Here is a 15,413-nt window from a genome sequence, read left to right on the forward strand (position 1 = left end):
TGGGAATTCCAAGAAGACTCAGCCCCTCTGCCTCAGGCAAAGTGAGAGGCATCATGGATACACTGGGAAATGCTCTCCTGAAATATGAGCTGCAAGGACAGTGGAGCTGAGTCAGCATGCTTTATAAAGTATAGGCTTTTCCCATCCCAGTTGTTGGAAGCAACTTACCGGTATTTGCTTTCTGAAGCCTGCTTTTACAGCAAGATCTGACTCTGCAATTTACAACCCTGGACTGTTCTTTGTCCTTGCTTTCTGTGAACTGTGCATAGGATTTACAGCCTATGGCCTTTGGACTGATTGACATTGGATTCTACTAGCTCCTTTGGCTTCTGGACTCCCAGCCCCTGCCTACTAGTGCAACATGAGGCCAGGACAGAGGTGAACATGATTGCCTCTAAGTACCCCCTCCCAAGAAGTGGAGCCACGTGAGCCCCTTGGTTCACCAGGGAGCTGGCAGTGATAAAACAAATGGGATGGAGGCTACAGTGATGATGGTGGAAGAATCAGAGTTAGGCTGACCAAACACAAGCATTAGCTTGTTGGAAGGCTATGCCGTGGTGATAGTGACAGTGAAGAAATTATACATCCAGTGGAGCTGTCTTGGATGGTCAGAGGACTTTTTACACTTTGGCCCACAAGAAGAAAACAAATACCACTCTACAGCCTGCTGTGATAAATTTGCAAGACACTTTGCAAACAAAATCACTCAGATTTGCTGTGACTTGGATGCTGCAGTTGAAACAGGTCCAGTGGATGTAATCTTGAGACTTGCTTGTCCTCTCTTGCTGGATACATTTCAATTTGTGCAGCCTGAGGATGTGGACAAGATCCTTGGTGAGATGAGAAGCACTATGTGTATACCAGATCCTTGCCCTTCCTGGCTTCTGAAAGCAGTTAGAGGGGGACTGGTCAAGTGGGTAGGGAGAGTGGTGCAATAAAGGAAGTTTCCATCTTCCATCTTAAATGAGACTATGGTGTGGCTCTTGCTTTTAAAAAGGCCTCCCTGGATTCTAGCATGCTGAATAATTATTGGCCAGTCCCTATAATTCCATTTTGGGGCAAAGTTCTGGAGTGTGTGGTGCCCTCCCAGCTCTAGGGATTTCTGCATAAAATGGATTATCTGGATCCATTTAAGTCTGGATTCAGACATTGTAATAGGATGGAGACATGCATTGGTTGCCTACGCAGGGAGTGTGTTCCTGTTGATTCTGCTAGACCGCTCAGTGGCTTTTGATACCATTAATCATGCTATCCTTCTCATCTGGGATGGGATTTGGGGGCACTGTTATGTATTAATTCCTGTCTTCTTGGAGGGGCAAGTTCAGGTGGTGGTGCTGGGGAACTCCTGCCATTGGCCTGTGGGGTCCCTCGGGGTTCTATTTTGTTCTCCATGCTGTTTAACATCTACATGAAACAGCTGAGAGAGGTCATATGGAATTATGGGATGCTGTGTCACCAATATGCTAATGACATCTATCTGTACTTCTTCTTCCCATCTGATTCCAAGTAAGCTGACTCAGTACTGAATGAATGTCTGTTGTCAGTAATTGACTGGAAAAGAGAAACAAATTGAAACTTAATCCAAACAAAACAAACGTGCTCCTGGTCAGTTGATAGGTAGATCAGTGAATAGTGATTCTCCCTGTGCTAGATAGGGTTATGCTTCCCTTGAAATCTCAAGCTCACTACTTGGGTGTTCTCCTGGACTTAACTCTGAGTCTGGATGCCCAGGTTTCAGAAGTGTCCAGAAGTCAATTTGCACAGCTAAAACTAGTGCACCAGCTGCTTCTCCTCCTTGAGATTTCAGAACTGGCTACTATGATACATGCCTTGATTCTGTCCAGTTTGGACTACTGTGATGCAGTCTACATGGGGAAACTGTTCAAAACTTCAGGAGGCCCAAAAAGCTAACCTGGGCCAGTTATAACGAGCATATAACTCCCTTATTTAAACAGCTTCACTGGTTACCAGTTTGTTTCCAGGCACAATGCAAAGTGCTGGTTATAACCCATAAAGCCCTATATGTCTTACATCCAGACTATCTGAAAAATATTACCTCCCCATATCTCCTTGCAAATCTATCTATTTTTATGTTATCTGTTTCATTTATATGCTGCCTTTCTCCCAGAGTTGGAACCAAAGCAGCTCCCAGTGAAAGGCAGCATATAAATGAAACAAATATAATAAAAATAATTGCAGGATTAGTCAAATAAGAAACAGATGGGAGGATCTGTATCAGAAGATCAGTACATTAACTGTACCTGCCCCCCCCCCATGGTCTCAGTTCAGATCACACCCACACACACGGTGCTGCGATTATAGAAAGAGATACATGATCAAATTAAGGATTTCCATCTTCTAGTTTGCACTGACAGGGGCAAACTAAACAGAGCTCTTATGAGACCCCATCAAAGGTGTTTTCTCTTCTGCTAGGACCCTGGTAGTCATATCCTGGCACAGCATGCCCTACATCTTGTTTGCCTGCTAGTCCTTGAATGTCCATTGCATAAAGCAAACATAGCTCTCCTCCATGGTTGTACTGACTGCCAAACACACACTTTTCTTGAGCCTCTTTAAACCCATAGTGTGCCAGAAAGCTTTCAGCCTCATGAGCATCATCCCTGCAGAGTTTGTAACCACTAAGAGCTTGTAACTTGCAGTGAGGCCTGAAATGGGGGAGACTCTCGCAGTGCTCACACGCTCCACAGTTTATGCCAATAGCATTTACAACTTCCGGAAGACTTCAAGCATAGTATTGCTGCCTAATGGAAGCTTTTAAGCTGTCTACACAGCCCATGGGAAAAATCACCCAAGCCTTGCTGTCATTGTAGCCTCTAGGACTATGCTCTTAGTAAAGCACCTGCTAAGTTTGGGAAGCATAGGCAGAAGTTTTTCTTCTGTCAGCAATAAATTCTTCAAGCAGGGGAGCAAAGCAAAAGAAAACCTACAGGAACACATAGCCCAGAATTATAGCAACACTCCATTGCAAATCAGATTTTTAAAAACTATGGTGGTGATAATGGACAGCTTCACTCAAAATGTAAAGATCTCAATTAAAGTACTTGGACAAGTACTTGTGTTCTGTTTCATAACAGAGGGAGGCAAAATGGGAATTGATGATAGGATGTATCATGTCTAGTTTTGAAGGGAAAAAGTCCTCTCAGCTTAGAATGGGGCTATTTCATACCACACAATTACAGTCAGCCCTCTGAATCCATGGATTTTTTTTATCCATGGATTCAAGCATCCACAATTTGAAAATATTTTAAAAATGTATATATCCCCAAAAGCAAACTTTGATTTTGCCATTTTATAAAAGGGGACACCATTTTACTATACCACTGTGTGTAATGGAACTCAAGCCTCCATGGACTTTGTTATCCACTGCGGTCCAGGAATCAAACTCCAGTAGATATCAAGGACCCACTCCATAGTGCTATATTCCACTTTACCTGCCATGGGTGCATTCTGTGAAATTCTGGGATGGGTGTTTAGAGTTCTTAGCCAGAAAGCATTAATGTTTCCCCAAACCACAAAATGCATGATTCATTAGGATGCAGCCTTGGCAGTTAAAGTGAAGTAGTACTATATCTGTGCAGTGTGAAAGAACCCCAGGTTGCGGGGAGAAGAACAACATGGTAAAATTAGCCATGCATACACACTGGAGGGTGCAGCCAGGGGAAATTTTGAGTAAAAAAAACCCAGACTAAAATAAAAATAAGAAATGGCAGGGGCAAGTGGAAGAGATCCTTAAAAACATTACAGGCCATCTTTTACCCAGTACTGTTGTAAGGATATTCCCTAACCACCTTTCAGTAAAACAGTCTAACGAAACAGTTCTCTTCTGGTGTGGTGATGTTTAGGGTCAGCCTGTATTCCTGTTGGACTCTCTCTCCTAGCCTGTTTTTAAAACCTATCACCCACAATGTTTCCACTTGTTGTGCAGCTTGAAGAGGAGAAGAGCCGACTGCTAGTCAGGAAGCGGGAGCTGGAGCAAGAACATGCTGTTTGCCGTGAGAAGCTTGCACATTTAGAACAGGAGCTGCTGGGCACAAGGGCAGAGAAGCAAGGGCTGGAGCAAAGTTGTCAGGCCTCAGAAGTGAAGCAGGAGAGGCTGGAAGAGGAAATGGCCTTGCTGCACAAGGAAAGGGTCCATTTACAGGACCAAATAATGCAGGTATGTAAAGAGCATTTGCAGAGAGCCCAGGGCCTTTAATCAATGCACAATTGTCTTGGATCACTTTGGCCCTTTTTGTCTAGCACTCTGCCTCTGGGTAGGTGACAAGCAGGACATGACAGACTGAAGCCTCTGTTTCGGCTGAAACACTGACTTTTAAAGGAGTTTTATCTTTGATAATTTTTGTAATCCTTTGATGCCTGTTTTTAACCTCTATGGCTTTAAATTCCTTGTTTTATCCTACATTTTCTGAATGTGTCCACACTGAATAATAATAATAATAATAATAATAATTATTATTATTATTATTATTATTAACCTTTATTTATAAAGCGCTGTAAATTTACACAGCGCTGTACATACAATCTTTTTAATTGGACGGATCCCTGCCCTCAGGCTTACAATCTAAAAAGACACGACACAAAGGGAGTGGGGGTGGGGAGGGGGCATCTCTAGTAGGATAATACATGTAAAATACATAGCAATACAGGAAATGATTCAATAAAACAGGGAAGAAAAGATCATCAGATAGCAAGTGACAATTATGCAATGCCTGGGAACGCTGCCCTGAACAGAATGGTCTTCAACTCCGTTTTGAAGCTGGTTAAAGAAGTGATGGCTCTTGCTCACGGGGGAAGAAGGTTCCAAGAGTGAGGGGCAGTGAGTGAAAAGGGGCGAATCCAGGATGGGGCAGAGGAAATCCTGGGCTGACACAGCAGACCTTGACTACCAGAACGGAGGGCCTGAGTGGGAAGGTGAGGAGAAATAAGGTCTGATAAGTAAGGGGGGGCCAGCCCATGGAGGGCTTTGAACGTCGACAGCAGGAGCTTATACTGAATGCAGAAAGGGAGAGGGAGCCAGTGAAGGGATGCCAACACAGGGGAGATGTGGTCAGAGCGGTGGGTGGAAGTGATAATGCGTGCAGCTGAATGCTGGACAGAAATTAAAGGACGGAGGTGAGAAAGAGGAAGCCCAGCTATGAGGACGTTACAGTAATCAAGTCGTGAGATCACTAGGGCAAAGACCAGGATCTTGGCAGTAGAGGCAGAGAGAAATGGTCGGATTTTGGCAATATTGTATAAAAAGAATCTACAAGCCTTGGCTGTGGTCTGGATCTGAGGGATACACGACAGAGAAGAGTCAAAGATAAAACCAAGACTGCGGGCTTGCTGGACTGGTTGAATAGAAATGTTGTCCACAGAGACAGAAAAGGAGTGTTGAAGGGTGGGCTTAGGAGGAAAGACACTGAAGATATAATGCAGTGTGACACTACTTTAAATGCAACAACTCAATGCTATGGAATTCTTCTCTGTCAGAGAGCTCTGGTGCTATAACAGAGTACAAATCCCAGGAGTCCATAGCATTGAACCATGGCAGTTAAAGTGATGTCAAACTGTATTATTTCTGCAGTGAAGATGCAGGCAGAGATATACATCCATATGTAGCTGTTGCTCCTAATATCTGTCTCTTTCCCTCATTTTCCTCTGGTTTTGCCAGCTGAACAGCCAAAAGCAAACTCTAGGTGAGCAGCTAACCCAAAGTCACAGAGAGATGGAGATGCAAGCAGACTCTTTGCTCCGTGTGCTACAGGAGAAGGAAGAAATGACTAAAGAAAAGGCACAGCTGGCTGTGGAGCTCACTGCACTGGAGAGACACAGGAAATTGTTAACAGAGGAGGCGGATAATCTCAGGTAAAGCCTATCTCCTGTAAAGCAAGTGATGGTTCCCTGGGGTCAGTGTATATATTAATCAGAGATTATAAACATTTTTGGGATTATAATTTCCACGATTCTCGCTTCTTCCCTCCACAAAAAACAAACAAACCTCTGTTATGATCTTAAGGGTAATGTCAATTATGAGACGAGTGGCATGAGGTGAAGTCATGTTATATTTATTGGGTTGGCCTTGCTCCATTCCTGCTTAATAAGTCTTGCTCAGTACTTGTTTTAAAACAGGACCCTGTAGACAACAGATGGAATAACAACCAGGAGAGTCTGGAAAATAGAGAGGCAAAGGGGGGACCCTTTTTAATATAGTGAATGAGACAACAGATCTGAAAATGTGTTGGTTCAGTTCTCTGCCTTGCGTAAATTAATGGCAGAGGTGTATTTATTTTAATCTGCAGTTGTTTTATGACAAATCTATTGTGCATGCACCACATTGTGGCTAGGTGTACATTTAATCACACCCCAAGCCATGTTTAACTGTAGTTCAGCTGGTTGCATGAGGAGACAGTTTAAAGAAAACCTCACATCCATGGAGAAAAGTAGTAGGGGGTAAATAATCACATCATTATGTTTTCCTCCCCCAAATGAGATAACTTTCCCCTTAATGAATGTGCTTCTATTTCAAATTGAAGCAGGTTGTGTTTCTCCAAAGCTCATCTAATCCCCCATCTAGAATTTTTGCTTTGCTGCACCACCACAGTTTCAGCTCAGAAGGCCTGCTGAACTGCTTCTCCAATTACGGTAGCTCTTGAACTCTGCTAACTGGCCTACACTAGTCATCATCATAGCCATAGAGTAACAGAATTGCAAGGAGCCCCTATGGGCCATCACATCCAACCCTCCTTGCTTAGTGCGGGAACTTCAGCTAGAGTATTCCCAGCAGGTAGCTGTCCATCCACTTTTTGCAAATGTCCAAGAAAAGAGACCCCACCCTCAGCTCCATTGTTGAACCACACTTACTGTCAAGAGAGTCCTTCCAATATTAAATCAATGTCTACCCTCCTGTAACTTAAAATCATTAGACTTGCTTCTGTGTTCCAGGCAACAGAAAACAAACATGTACCCTTTTCTCTGTGACAGCCCTTGAGATACTTAAAGAGTACAGTCATGTCATGCTTCAGTCTTCTCTTCTCTCCCTCGACTTTTCTCCCCATTTGCAGACTGATTTACAATGACAATGGCACAGTTTGAATACCCATGGTTTTCAAAAAGGGAGCAACTCTTGGCTCACAGCGCTATCCTTGCCCTAAAAGCAGTGCCAAAAGATTTGTTAAAAGAACCAGCCACCAGTTCAGATTGTCTTAGGCCCGAGACAGACAGACAGGAAGCGCTGTCATGGGGATGATAGTAGGATAGTAGGGTTAGGGAGTGTGCAGCAACCGTATGCTCCCTAACCCTACTACGTGTGGGCGCTGCCATGATTACGCAGCACCGCTCACATGGGGCACGTATCTATGTTGTGTCCTGTGCTATGCGTCCATATACGGCGTGTCACACTGGACACGTCACCGCACCACTGGAAGGTGCTTATGGCACCTTACCAGCGGCGCCATTTCGGAGCTCCTTTTTGGCGCATGCATCATTGGCGTGGCAACCACACGGCCGCACCAATGATGCACAGGAGAAAGGGGTCACCTCTTTCCTCTGCCTCTCTCCTCTGTAGGGCTGGGGTGTCCAGGAGCATCAAGCCCCAAGGACACCCCTTTTCTGGGCTATGGAGAAGCGGCATTTTGCCGCTTCTCCATGGCCCGGAGAAATGCCCAATTAGTGTTGCAAGGCTGCCGGTGAGGCTGCCCTGGCCCCAATCCAGTGTGAAAAGGGGCGGCTGAAATTGCTTTGTGATGTATGCTGTGACTGTCATGTTGTTGGTCCATACTCAGACATGTTTCCCTTGAATATACCTTGCAAAACCAATCAAGGCTAACTTCACAGCTTTTGATTCTGAAAAATTATTGCTTTTATTTTTGTTGATTGGCAATCACAAGCTTCGCATCATGTAGTTCTGACAACTTGTTCCCCATCCAAAAGGCTCACATCTGTTGTCACCTGTGCATACTATGGGACTACTAACTGAATTCCCCTGTCTAGGTTTCAGCTATTTAGACACCATTTTACTGCTGAACCACACATATTGATCTTTCCTCTTTATAGCCCATTGGTGTGGGACTGACAGTCTCTTGAGCCCTCATTAGTCCTTTGTATGTTTATTATTTTATTTTAAATATTTCAATATCACCTCTCAACCCACAAGGGCCTCTGAGGCAATGAACAAATAAAAAACAAAAAAACAAAAAAAAAATTACAACTTTTGTTGTTCTTTTACTTGTAAAGGGTCATGTAGAGTAATGGCACCATATAAATATATTAAAACACATCAAAATACCCTTTAAAAATTCCTAAAAGCGATCTAAAAACAATCCTAGAATCCAGTTTTTAAATAGAAAAAACAGCAGTTTCAACCACTGAATGTCATGCAGAACAACACTCTTTTGGCTGCCTACTGGAAGCCTTAAAGGATATGGGACATTTTGTCCCCTTTGAATTGTGGGGACACAATCCCACAGCTCTTCTTGGGCAGTAATTCTGTTCTTTCAAAGTCTGAATGACTTGCACTTTAGTTCTGTATGAATAGGTACATGTACAGTAACTGAAAAGCAAGAGAGTTACACTCTCCTCCATCATCACCATCTGCATATCTATATCTCTGATTTCTAAATATACATTAGTTTCTTTTTTAAACAAGAAGGTCAATATGGTGCTCATGGTTCCCAACCCTTTCATTTTAACTTCACAACCCTCCTGTGTAGTAAGTTAAGCTGAAGAAGAAAGCGGACAAGATTCTACATTGCCCAGCATAGTATGAGAGTTCTGTAGGTGGAATTCGGCTACAACCCTCTATTTACCACCCCCAGGACTCATGGTTTTGCTATGATAGCCTCCTCTTGAGCACCCATTCAACAGCTAGTAGAGAGTGTGAGGGGGCTCAGAGAAGTGTCTGGCTGTACTTCATAGCCAGATGTGGGCTGATAACATATTCTGCCAAAAGATCTCAGCAGATTACATCATCAGCCTTTATCTGGCTATGGAGCATATCATCTGGACCTCTCCAATCCTATCTGCTGCCTATCAGCAATGGAATGGCTGTGGGGGGGGGGGGGGCACCATAATAAAAATCATGGGTCTGTGGAGGATGACTTTGATTGTTACAGAGGGTGGAAGAGAATACCAACCTCCACAATGATCAAAAAAGGATCATATGCAGGCAAAAGGTGGACTTATGCTTGCATATGTCACTAGTAAGATGCCTCACAAGGAGAGAGATGTGATCAGATAGTTAGCTTCACAGCTAAGTGGAGAACTGAACTTGGATCACGTTTCTTCCTTTTTCCTCACCTGATCAAATAGTGATGTTCTGTGGTCTTAGCTCACTGTTTCCGTGCTAAGCTAGGAGCATGAGAGGCTAGCCAAGTGGAAGCCTTCAAGCAGGTACTGTTTTTCATAGGTTAATTGCACGGTTCCTGTTCTGTGGGGACAGCCAGGGGTGATGAATGGGATCACCAGTGCCAATAAACTTTCTGGGAATGATGTACTAGTTGTGCATCACTCCCTTTCCAAAACCACTGTTTTGTAGATGCCTCTAGAGTCAAGTCATTGACAGCTTAATTGACTGGCACTGATTATTTCCTGATGTGCTTTAGAGTAGAGAAGGAATTCCTGGAAACTTCCCTTTTTGAGACACAAGAACTGGCAGCACAGCTGGAGGCTCGAAAGGAACAACTAGAAGGAGAGAATCAAAGCATTGACCTTTCCAGGAAAGCTCTCCAAGGTATAGTATACATAACTCTGATTCTGATTCCCAACTTCAGTACATTTGACTTTTGTGCATAAAAGACTGGTGCTTTACAGGAAAAGAACCTTCCATTCAAATTCTTAGCTAATAGCTTGGAATACCAAAAGTCAATTGAAAGTGCCAGAGAGTATTTTAAAAATACTGATCTGGACATGCTAAGCCTAATAGCTGGTGATTGATGGCATGCATCCAGATTACCATGTGACACAAAGATGCAGAAATGTGGAGGGGATGGGGAATTTTCATCCCACAGCAGGGCTACGCCACTCTGAAAATAAGTTGAAAATCAGTCAAAAATTAAACTGGAAGTAACTTTCATTTTTTTTCCATTTCTGAGTTGTTTGTCTGGGCTTTTTGTTTGTTTCTTTGTTGGGAACAGAGGATAATTTTGCTAGTAGGGGTATGTATTTCATAGAATCATAGAGTTAGAAGAGGCCCCAAGAGCCATCCAGTCCAACCCCCTGCCAGCCAAGAATACATAATCTAAGCAATCCCCACGGATGGCCACCCACCCTCTGTTTTAAAACCTCCAAAGAAGGAGACTCCACCACTCTCTGAGGCAACATGTTCCACTGTCTAACAGCTCTTACTGTCAGGAAGTTCTTCCTTATGTTTAGGTGGAATCTCTTTTCCTGAAGCTTTAAGCTACCTGAAAGTCTCCAGGATGGTGGTTTAATGATCTTGGGCAAGTCCCTCCCATGGGGGGATTGAGGGAAGTTGGGGGACCTGGCAGGGGTCTTGGGTCACAGAAGAGCCCACAAAGCCACAGTGCCCTCCCAGTAACATCTCTACCCATTAAAGTCAAGCAACAGATCAGTATCCAGATTAGTATATTTTATCATGTCTTTTTTGCATTTTTGTGCTTGCTCAAGATGGCTTACAATATATAAAAAAAACCTAGAATCAACAAAACACTTTTTAAAAAAGTTACTTAAAAAGAAATCCTTACACTCCCTTATTGAAAAATGACAATATTGAAATTGAAAGAGCTGATTCCCTAAATGACACATTTATGTTATTGAAACAATTTGTTTGCCTCTATCTATATTAGAGAACACCAAAGGATATATTCTTAGTGAGTTTCATTTTCTTTCATAGTGGAATTGGGAAAAGTTCAGCATGAACTTGAGCTCCAAGAAACCAAACTAAGGAGAGAGATAGAGATGTTGAAGCATGAGCTAACTCAGATCGAACAAGACTGTCAGCTGGCCATGAAGAAACAAAAGCTGGGTTTTGAAGAGGACCTTGAACATTTCAGAAAAGAGAAGGTCAGTGCTGCAGACTTGGAAAATTTACTTTTTTTGGCTATGGAGATAATTGGGTAGTGGGTCTGGAATTGTAATCCAAAAAGAAACTTTTCTAACCTGTGTGCAGACAACAATCCTATCTCTGGTGACAGTGGCTTAGTACTAAAAAGACATTACCTCCATTTGTCCCATAAGTTTTTGAAGCCTTTAACTCAATTTGCATGTGTTTCATATGCTCTGTGATAGTTGTCATTTGATCAACTAATGCCAAGTGGATACTGCAAGTAAGACTGTGGAACCATCTAGGCTTTCTAGGGAATAGTTTTCTTCCAGTTTAGTTTCCTATCAGCTATACAACTGGCCACTCTCAAAACTGGGGTAAACTATGTAACTATGAATTCTTCTTTCTATTGTGCATTATAATGGCGCACCCACAAGTTCATCAGACAGGTTTTTTTCACAACCCTACCCATTTCCACTTTCAGACAACCAAAAGAGTACGTAGCTGTAGAGATGATACATAATGGGAACATCATGTATTCCATGTATTTTTACTGTTGTAGCCTGCCGGATTCCTCATGATTGGGTGGGCTATAAATAAATACGTTGTTGTTGTTGTTGTTGTTGTTGTTATTAACAACGAGAAAACTTCTGTAACTAGTGTAAATTGCTACAATGGTTTAAAATGAAACATTGTGATGCAGTATTTTTAAAAAAAAAAATATGGAAGCATTCCCTAACAAGAGAAGGATATCTGTGTGTTTATTCATCTAGAGCAGGGGTTCCCAAACTTTTAGACATGCAGCCCTTTTTAGAATCAATTTCTATAGCAGAGCTCCTAAGAGGTCTACCCTATGTCTTACAAGTTAATGGTATTTAGGAGTAGGGTTGCTTTTTGTTTCTTATTCTTTAATTTCATTCAATTTTTATTTCTTTCATTTTCCTGGAGTGGCCACAGAGCACCTGGGAAATGTAAGCAGAGCTCTAAGGACTCCACGGAGCACAGGTTGGGAACTGCTGATCTAGAGACTAAAAAGAAACAAGCTGAGACAGCTAGGTGTTTTTTGGTTGTTCTGACACTGCTGAATTGAAATTTAATGGGAGAGTGTTGTCTGCTGGATTTTGCTTCCACCTGCTTTATGCTAGTCATAACTTATATGTTTTTTACATTATTTTTTAAATCATTTGTAAATTCAGAATTGCCTCAAGGTGATAGATTCCCCAATAATGTTTTGAAGTAACAAGTAGAGCATACCCATACATTTTTTTTAAAAAAGATTGTCAATGTTAAACCATTAAAAGGAACACCACTGTCCCCTTATTGATCAGGTGGGAGGGAAGGTGATGAATAACATTATTATTTTTGCCATGTGTCTTTCGAGCTCTGAGTTCACATAATAACATCATGGTCTGCTGACACTAGGAGAGCCTGCATGTGAGACTAACTGAGGAGAAGGAAGAGGCTATGCATCATCTTCAGCAAGAGAAGGAAGAACTCATATCCAAATGTGAAGCTGAGAAGAGAGAACTGTTAGAGGAAATCCTCACATTACAGCAGAATAGGGATGAAAGCCTCATTCTACTGGAAAATGAAAAGCAGAAGGTGAGAAGGATATGGAATATGTGTGTGAAGAGTGACATTAGTTAAGAATATGATTCCTCCTGCAGTCCCAGCCCCTCCCATCACAAGGCCCAGTGAAAGTTTTGCCGGTGATTGTCTCTGTAAACCTAAGTAAAAATGACCTCCCAAAATTCTCCACACTATTTGAGGGTGGTGGTATTGTGAAAGAAGGGTGACATTTCATCAGATATTCAAGGAATGAGGTTGTAAAGAATTGTTAACTGCTTCAACTATAATGCATAAAATTGGGATGATGGAAGATTTACTTTGAGCAGTAATTTAAAGCAAACTGATCAGATTTGCATCAATAAATGTATAGACTGGAATACAGTTATCCATTAGGTTTTGTATTTCTCTGGATATTGTGTACTTTGGGCTGAAATGTGTGGGGGAAATGTATTTTAGGATAAAATACCTACAAAACTTTGCATTTTAGCGCAATTTGGGCTGAAATATGGGGAAGAATAATTTTAGGATAAAATGCAAAACTTCGCATTTTTGGTTTTATATATATATATATATATATATATATATATGGCATATTTAGTTACAATAATGTTTCAAAAGTAATTCTGTACAATAAATTAAAAATTGCACATTAATGTGGAAATGGGACAGAATGGTTCTATGAAAAAAAATCATGCAAAACTGATATGAGCCAGAGAGAGGGTTTTGTTTCTTACTGTGATTTATCCTTTGAACTCTGTTATAGGGCATCCTTAAAAATACTGTGCTTTGTATAAATGAGAATAGTGAAATTTCCAGGATAGTGTGAAAACTGTTTACATGTATGGGTCCCCACCACCACACACACACACACACACACACTTTTTTCTTTTTCTCTTCTTTTCTTTTTTTTCCTGCCAGGCTATATTCCAGAAGGAAGCAGAGAAGAATCTCCTTTTGGAAAAGGTCAATGAGTTGCAGCAAGCACTTATGGCTTCCAAGTCAGAGATGGACCGGGTAAAACTGGAAGCTCTGAACCGCCAGGAACATGATAAGGTGAGCATCACCTTTGATGAGTTTTCTATGTGAGGGAGCAGGTGGATGTAGCAGTGGCAAAGCCTTCTTGTCAAATCTCTTTGAAGTCTGAAAAGCAGGACTCTGGGATTAAGCATATCCAGTGATAATACACGGATGCACTATACACAGCTTGCAGCTTACACAGAAGCTGCGTGGGGAGGAAAAATGGCGCCCGTGCTGCCACGCCACGATGTGCACATGCCCCATTGTTTCCAATGGGACGCGAGCATACATGAATTTCCCCTTAGGCGGAGGGATCTGGAATGGATCCCTCACGTAAGGTGAGGGTTCACTGTATCTATTTGCACATTTATAACAGTGGGAGAGAAAGAGGGTTGTTTTTCACTTGGTATATACACCACAGTTCATGCACCTCACTCACATTGGAAGCCAGCCAAGTTCAGTCCTTAAGGAACCACTTAGAAAACTAGTGAAAACATTTTTGTTCTGCCAGGCTTATAGAAGAAATTGATTTTAATTATTGATGATAAGTGTATTGTTGGGTTTATTTTGTTGGTTATTAATTATTTTATTGCCATTCCATAAAATTATGAATGGCTGTAACATTGTTTGAGTTCTTGTTCTAAAGCAGAAGGAATATAAATTTTAAAAAGAAAAATACTCAGTGGTATTTTTAATAATCTTTTTTGACATTTTCAGCAGAAATGTATCTACTAGAATAAACAGGAACATCAAAACATTAAATATTAAATCTAAGAGCTTGAAGTTCAGTTTGTTTTGTGATGTAGATTTATTCATAAAATATTCAAATCAACAGAGACCAAAGAAGGTGAAGGGCTTGGTTATGTGGTCTTTATTACTCTTGTGTGTGAAGCTTGTTTTTCTAAAGTCTGTCATATTGAAACAGAGATCAGTAAAAATGTAGGTCATATATTCATATATTCATTTTGTATTCCATTTTGCCACAAAAGGTATGTTTGAAAGAAAATATGGTGGGTATTTAATCATTCTGAAATAAGAAACGAATTTTAAGCTTACTGCTTAGTTTGATTTTATTTCCGATACTAATGGCTTTCTTTTCATAAAAACCAGGATCCTATATTTTAGTTTCTAGTTAAGACAATCTGACAAGCTGACATTGTTTCAGGCTTCTGTGTATGCAGTCTGCCCAGATTTCCATTTAACGAATACTTCCTGGTCTAGTCCTCCCAACAGTCAGAAAAAAACATTTTTCATCTATGATCCAAATATTTTTTCAAAAAATATTATTTCCATACATTCAAGAACTGACATATTAGATTAGGAAAATGGAATAGCATAAATGTTATAAATCGCGAATGAGGATGAATTGCAACTCCCATCATTTCTCATCTTTGGCTCTACTAGTTGAGACTCTTGTGAGCTGTTTTGTTTTTTAAAAAATAAAACTCACCCAGTTTGTCTAGCGGTTAAACTGTTAGCTTTAACAGTTTTAAAAAATGCAAGGAGCATGAGCATGGATCTCACAGCATGTTATTTAACTACACTTTTACTTTCTTGATTATTTAGCAAGTGTTTACGTGAAGAATATAACTAAAAATTAGGTATCAGCTACTACAGTTGTTGCCTGGGAATTTTCAAAAGAATAGAACTGGTACAAACTCTGTTATTTTGTTCTGTGCTTAAGGCATGATGATCTCTGGAAGGAGGAAACAATACAATTAGCAGATGCTGATGATGTCGTGAGGAGGATATATAGCAGTTGGAACACTGTTGGCCCACATATTGCTTGATTTGGGCTTGTGTTGGCTTCTGTCCACATTATATT

General features: G+C 41.3%; 1 protein-coding gene across 8 annotated transcripts in view; it reads left to right on the plus strand.

Annotated features, from left to right (window-relative positions):
* CROCC2 (ciliary rootlet coiled-coil, rootletin family member 2) overlaps positions 1-15,413 on the plus strand; it is a 137,693-nt gene that overhangs the window by 62,661 nt on the left and 59,619 nt on the right. For all 8 annotated transcript variants that reach the window (XM_089509291.1, XM_089509297.1, XM_089509295.1 and 5 more), the window contains 6 exons: positions 3,947-4,177; positions 5,675-5,868; positions 9,603-9,730; positions 10,853-11,022; positions 12,425-12,604; positions 13,490-13,624. In XM_089509291.1, the coding sequence (XP_089365417.1) occupies positions 3,947-4,177; positions 5,675-5,868; positions 9,603-9,730; positions 10,853-11,022; positions 12,425-12,604; positions 13,490-13,624 (1,038 nt within the window). The remainder of the gene's footprint in view (positions 1-3,946; positions 4,178-5,674; positions 5,869-9,602; positions 9,731-10,852; positions 11,023-12,424; positions 12,605-13,489; positions 13,625-15,413) is intronic.

Source organism: Sceloporus occidentalis, unplaced genomic scaffold (genome assembly GCF_023333645.1).
Source record: "Sceloporus occidentalis isolate IW3139 unplaced genomic scaffold, rSceOcc1.0.p SCAF_2, whole genome shotgun sequence".
Lineage (NCBI taxonomy): Eukaryota > Metazoa > Chordata > Lepidosauria > Squamata > Phrynosomatidae > Sceloporus > Sceloporus occidentalis.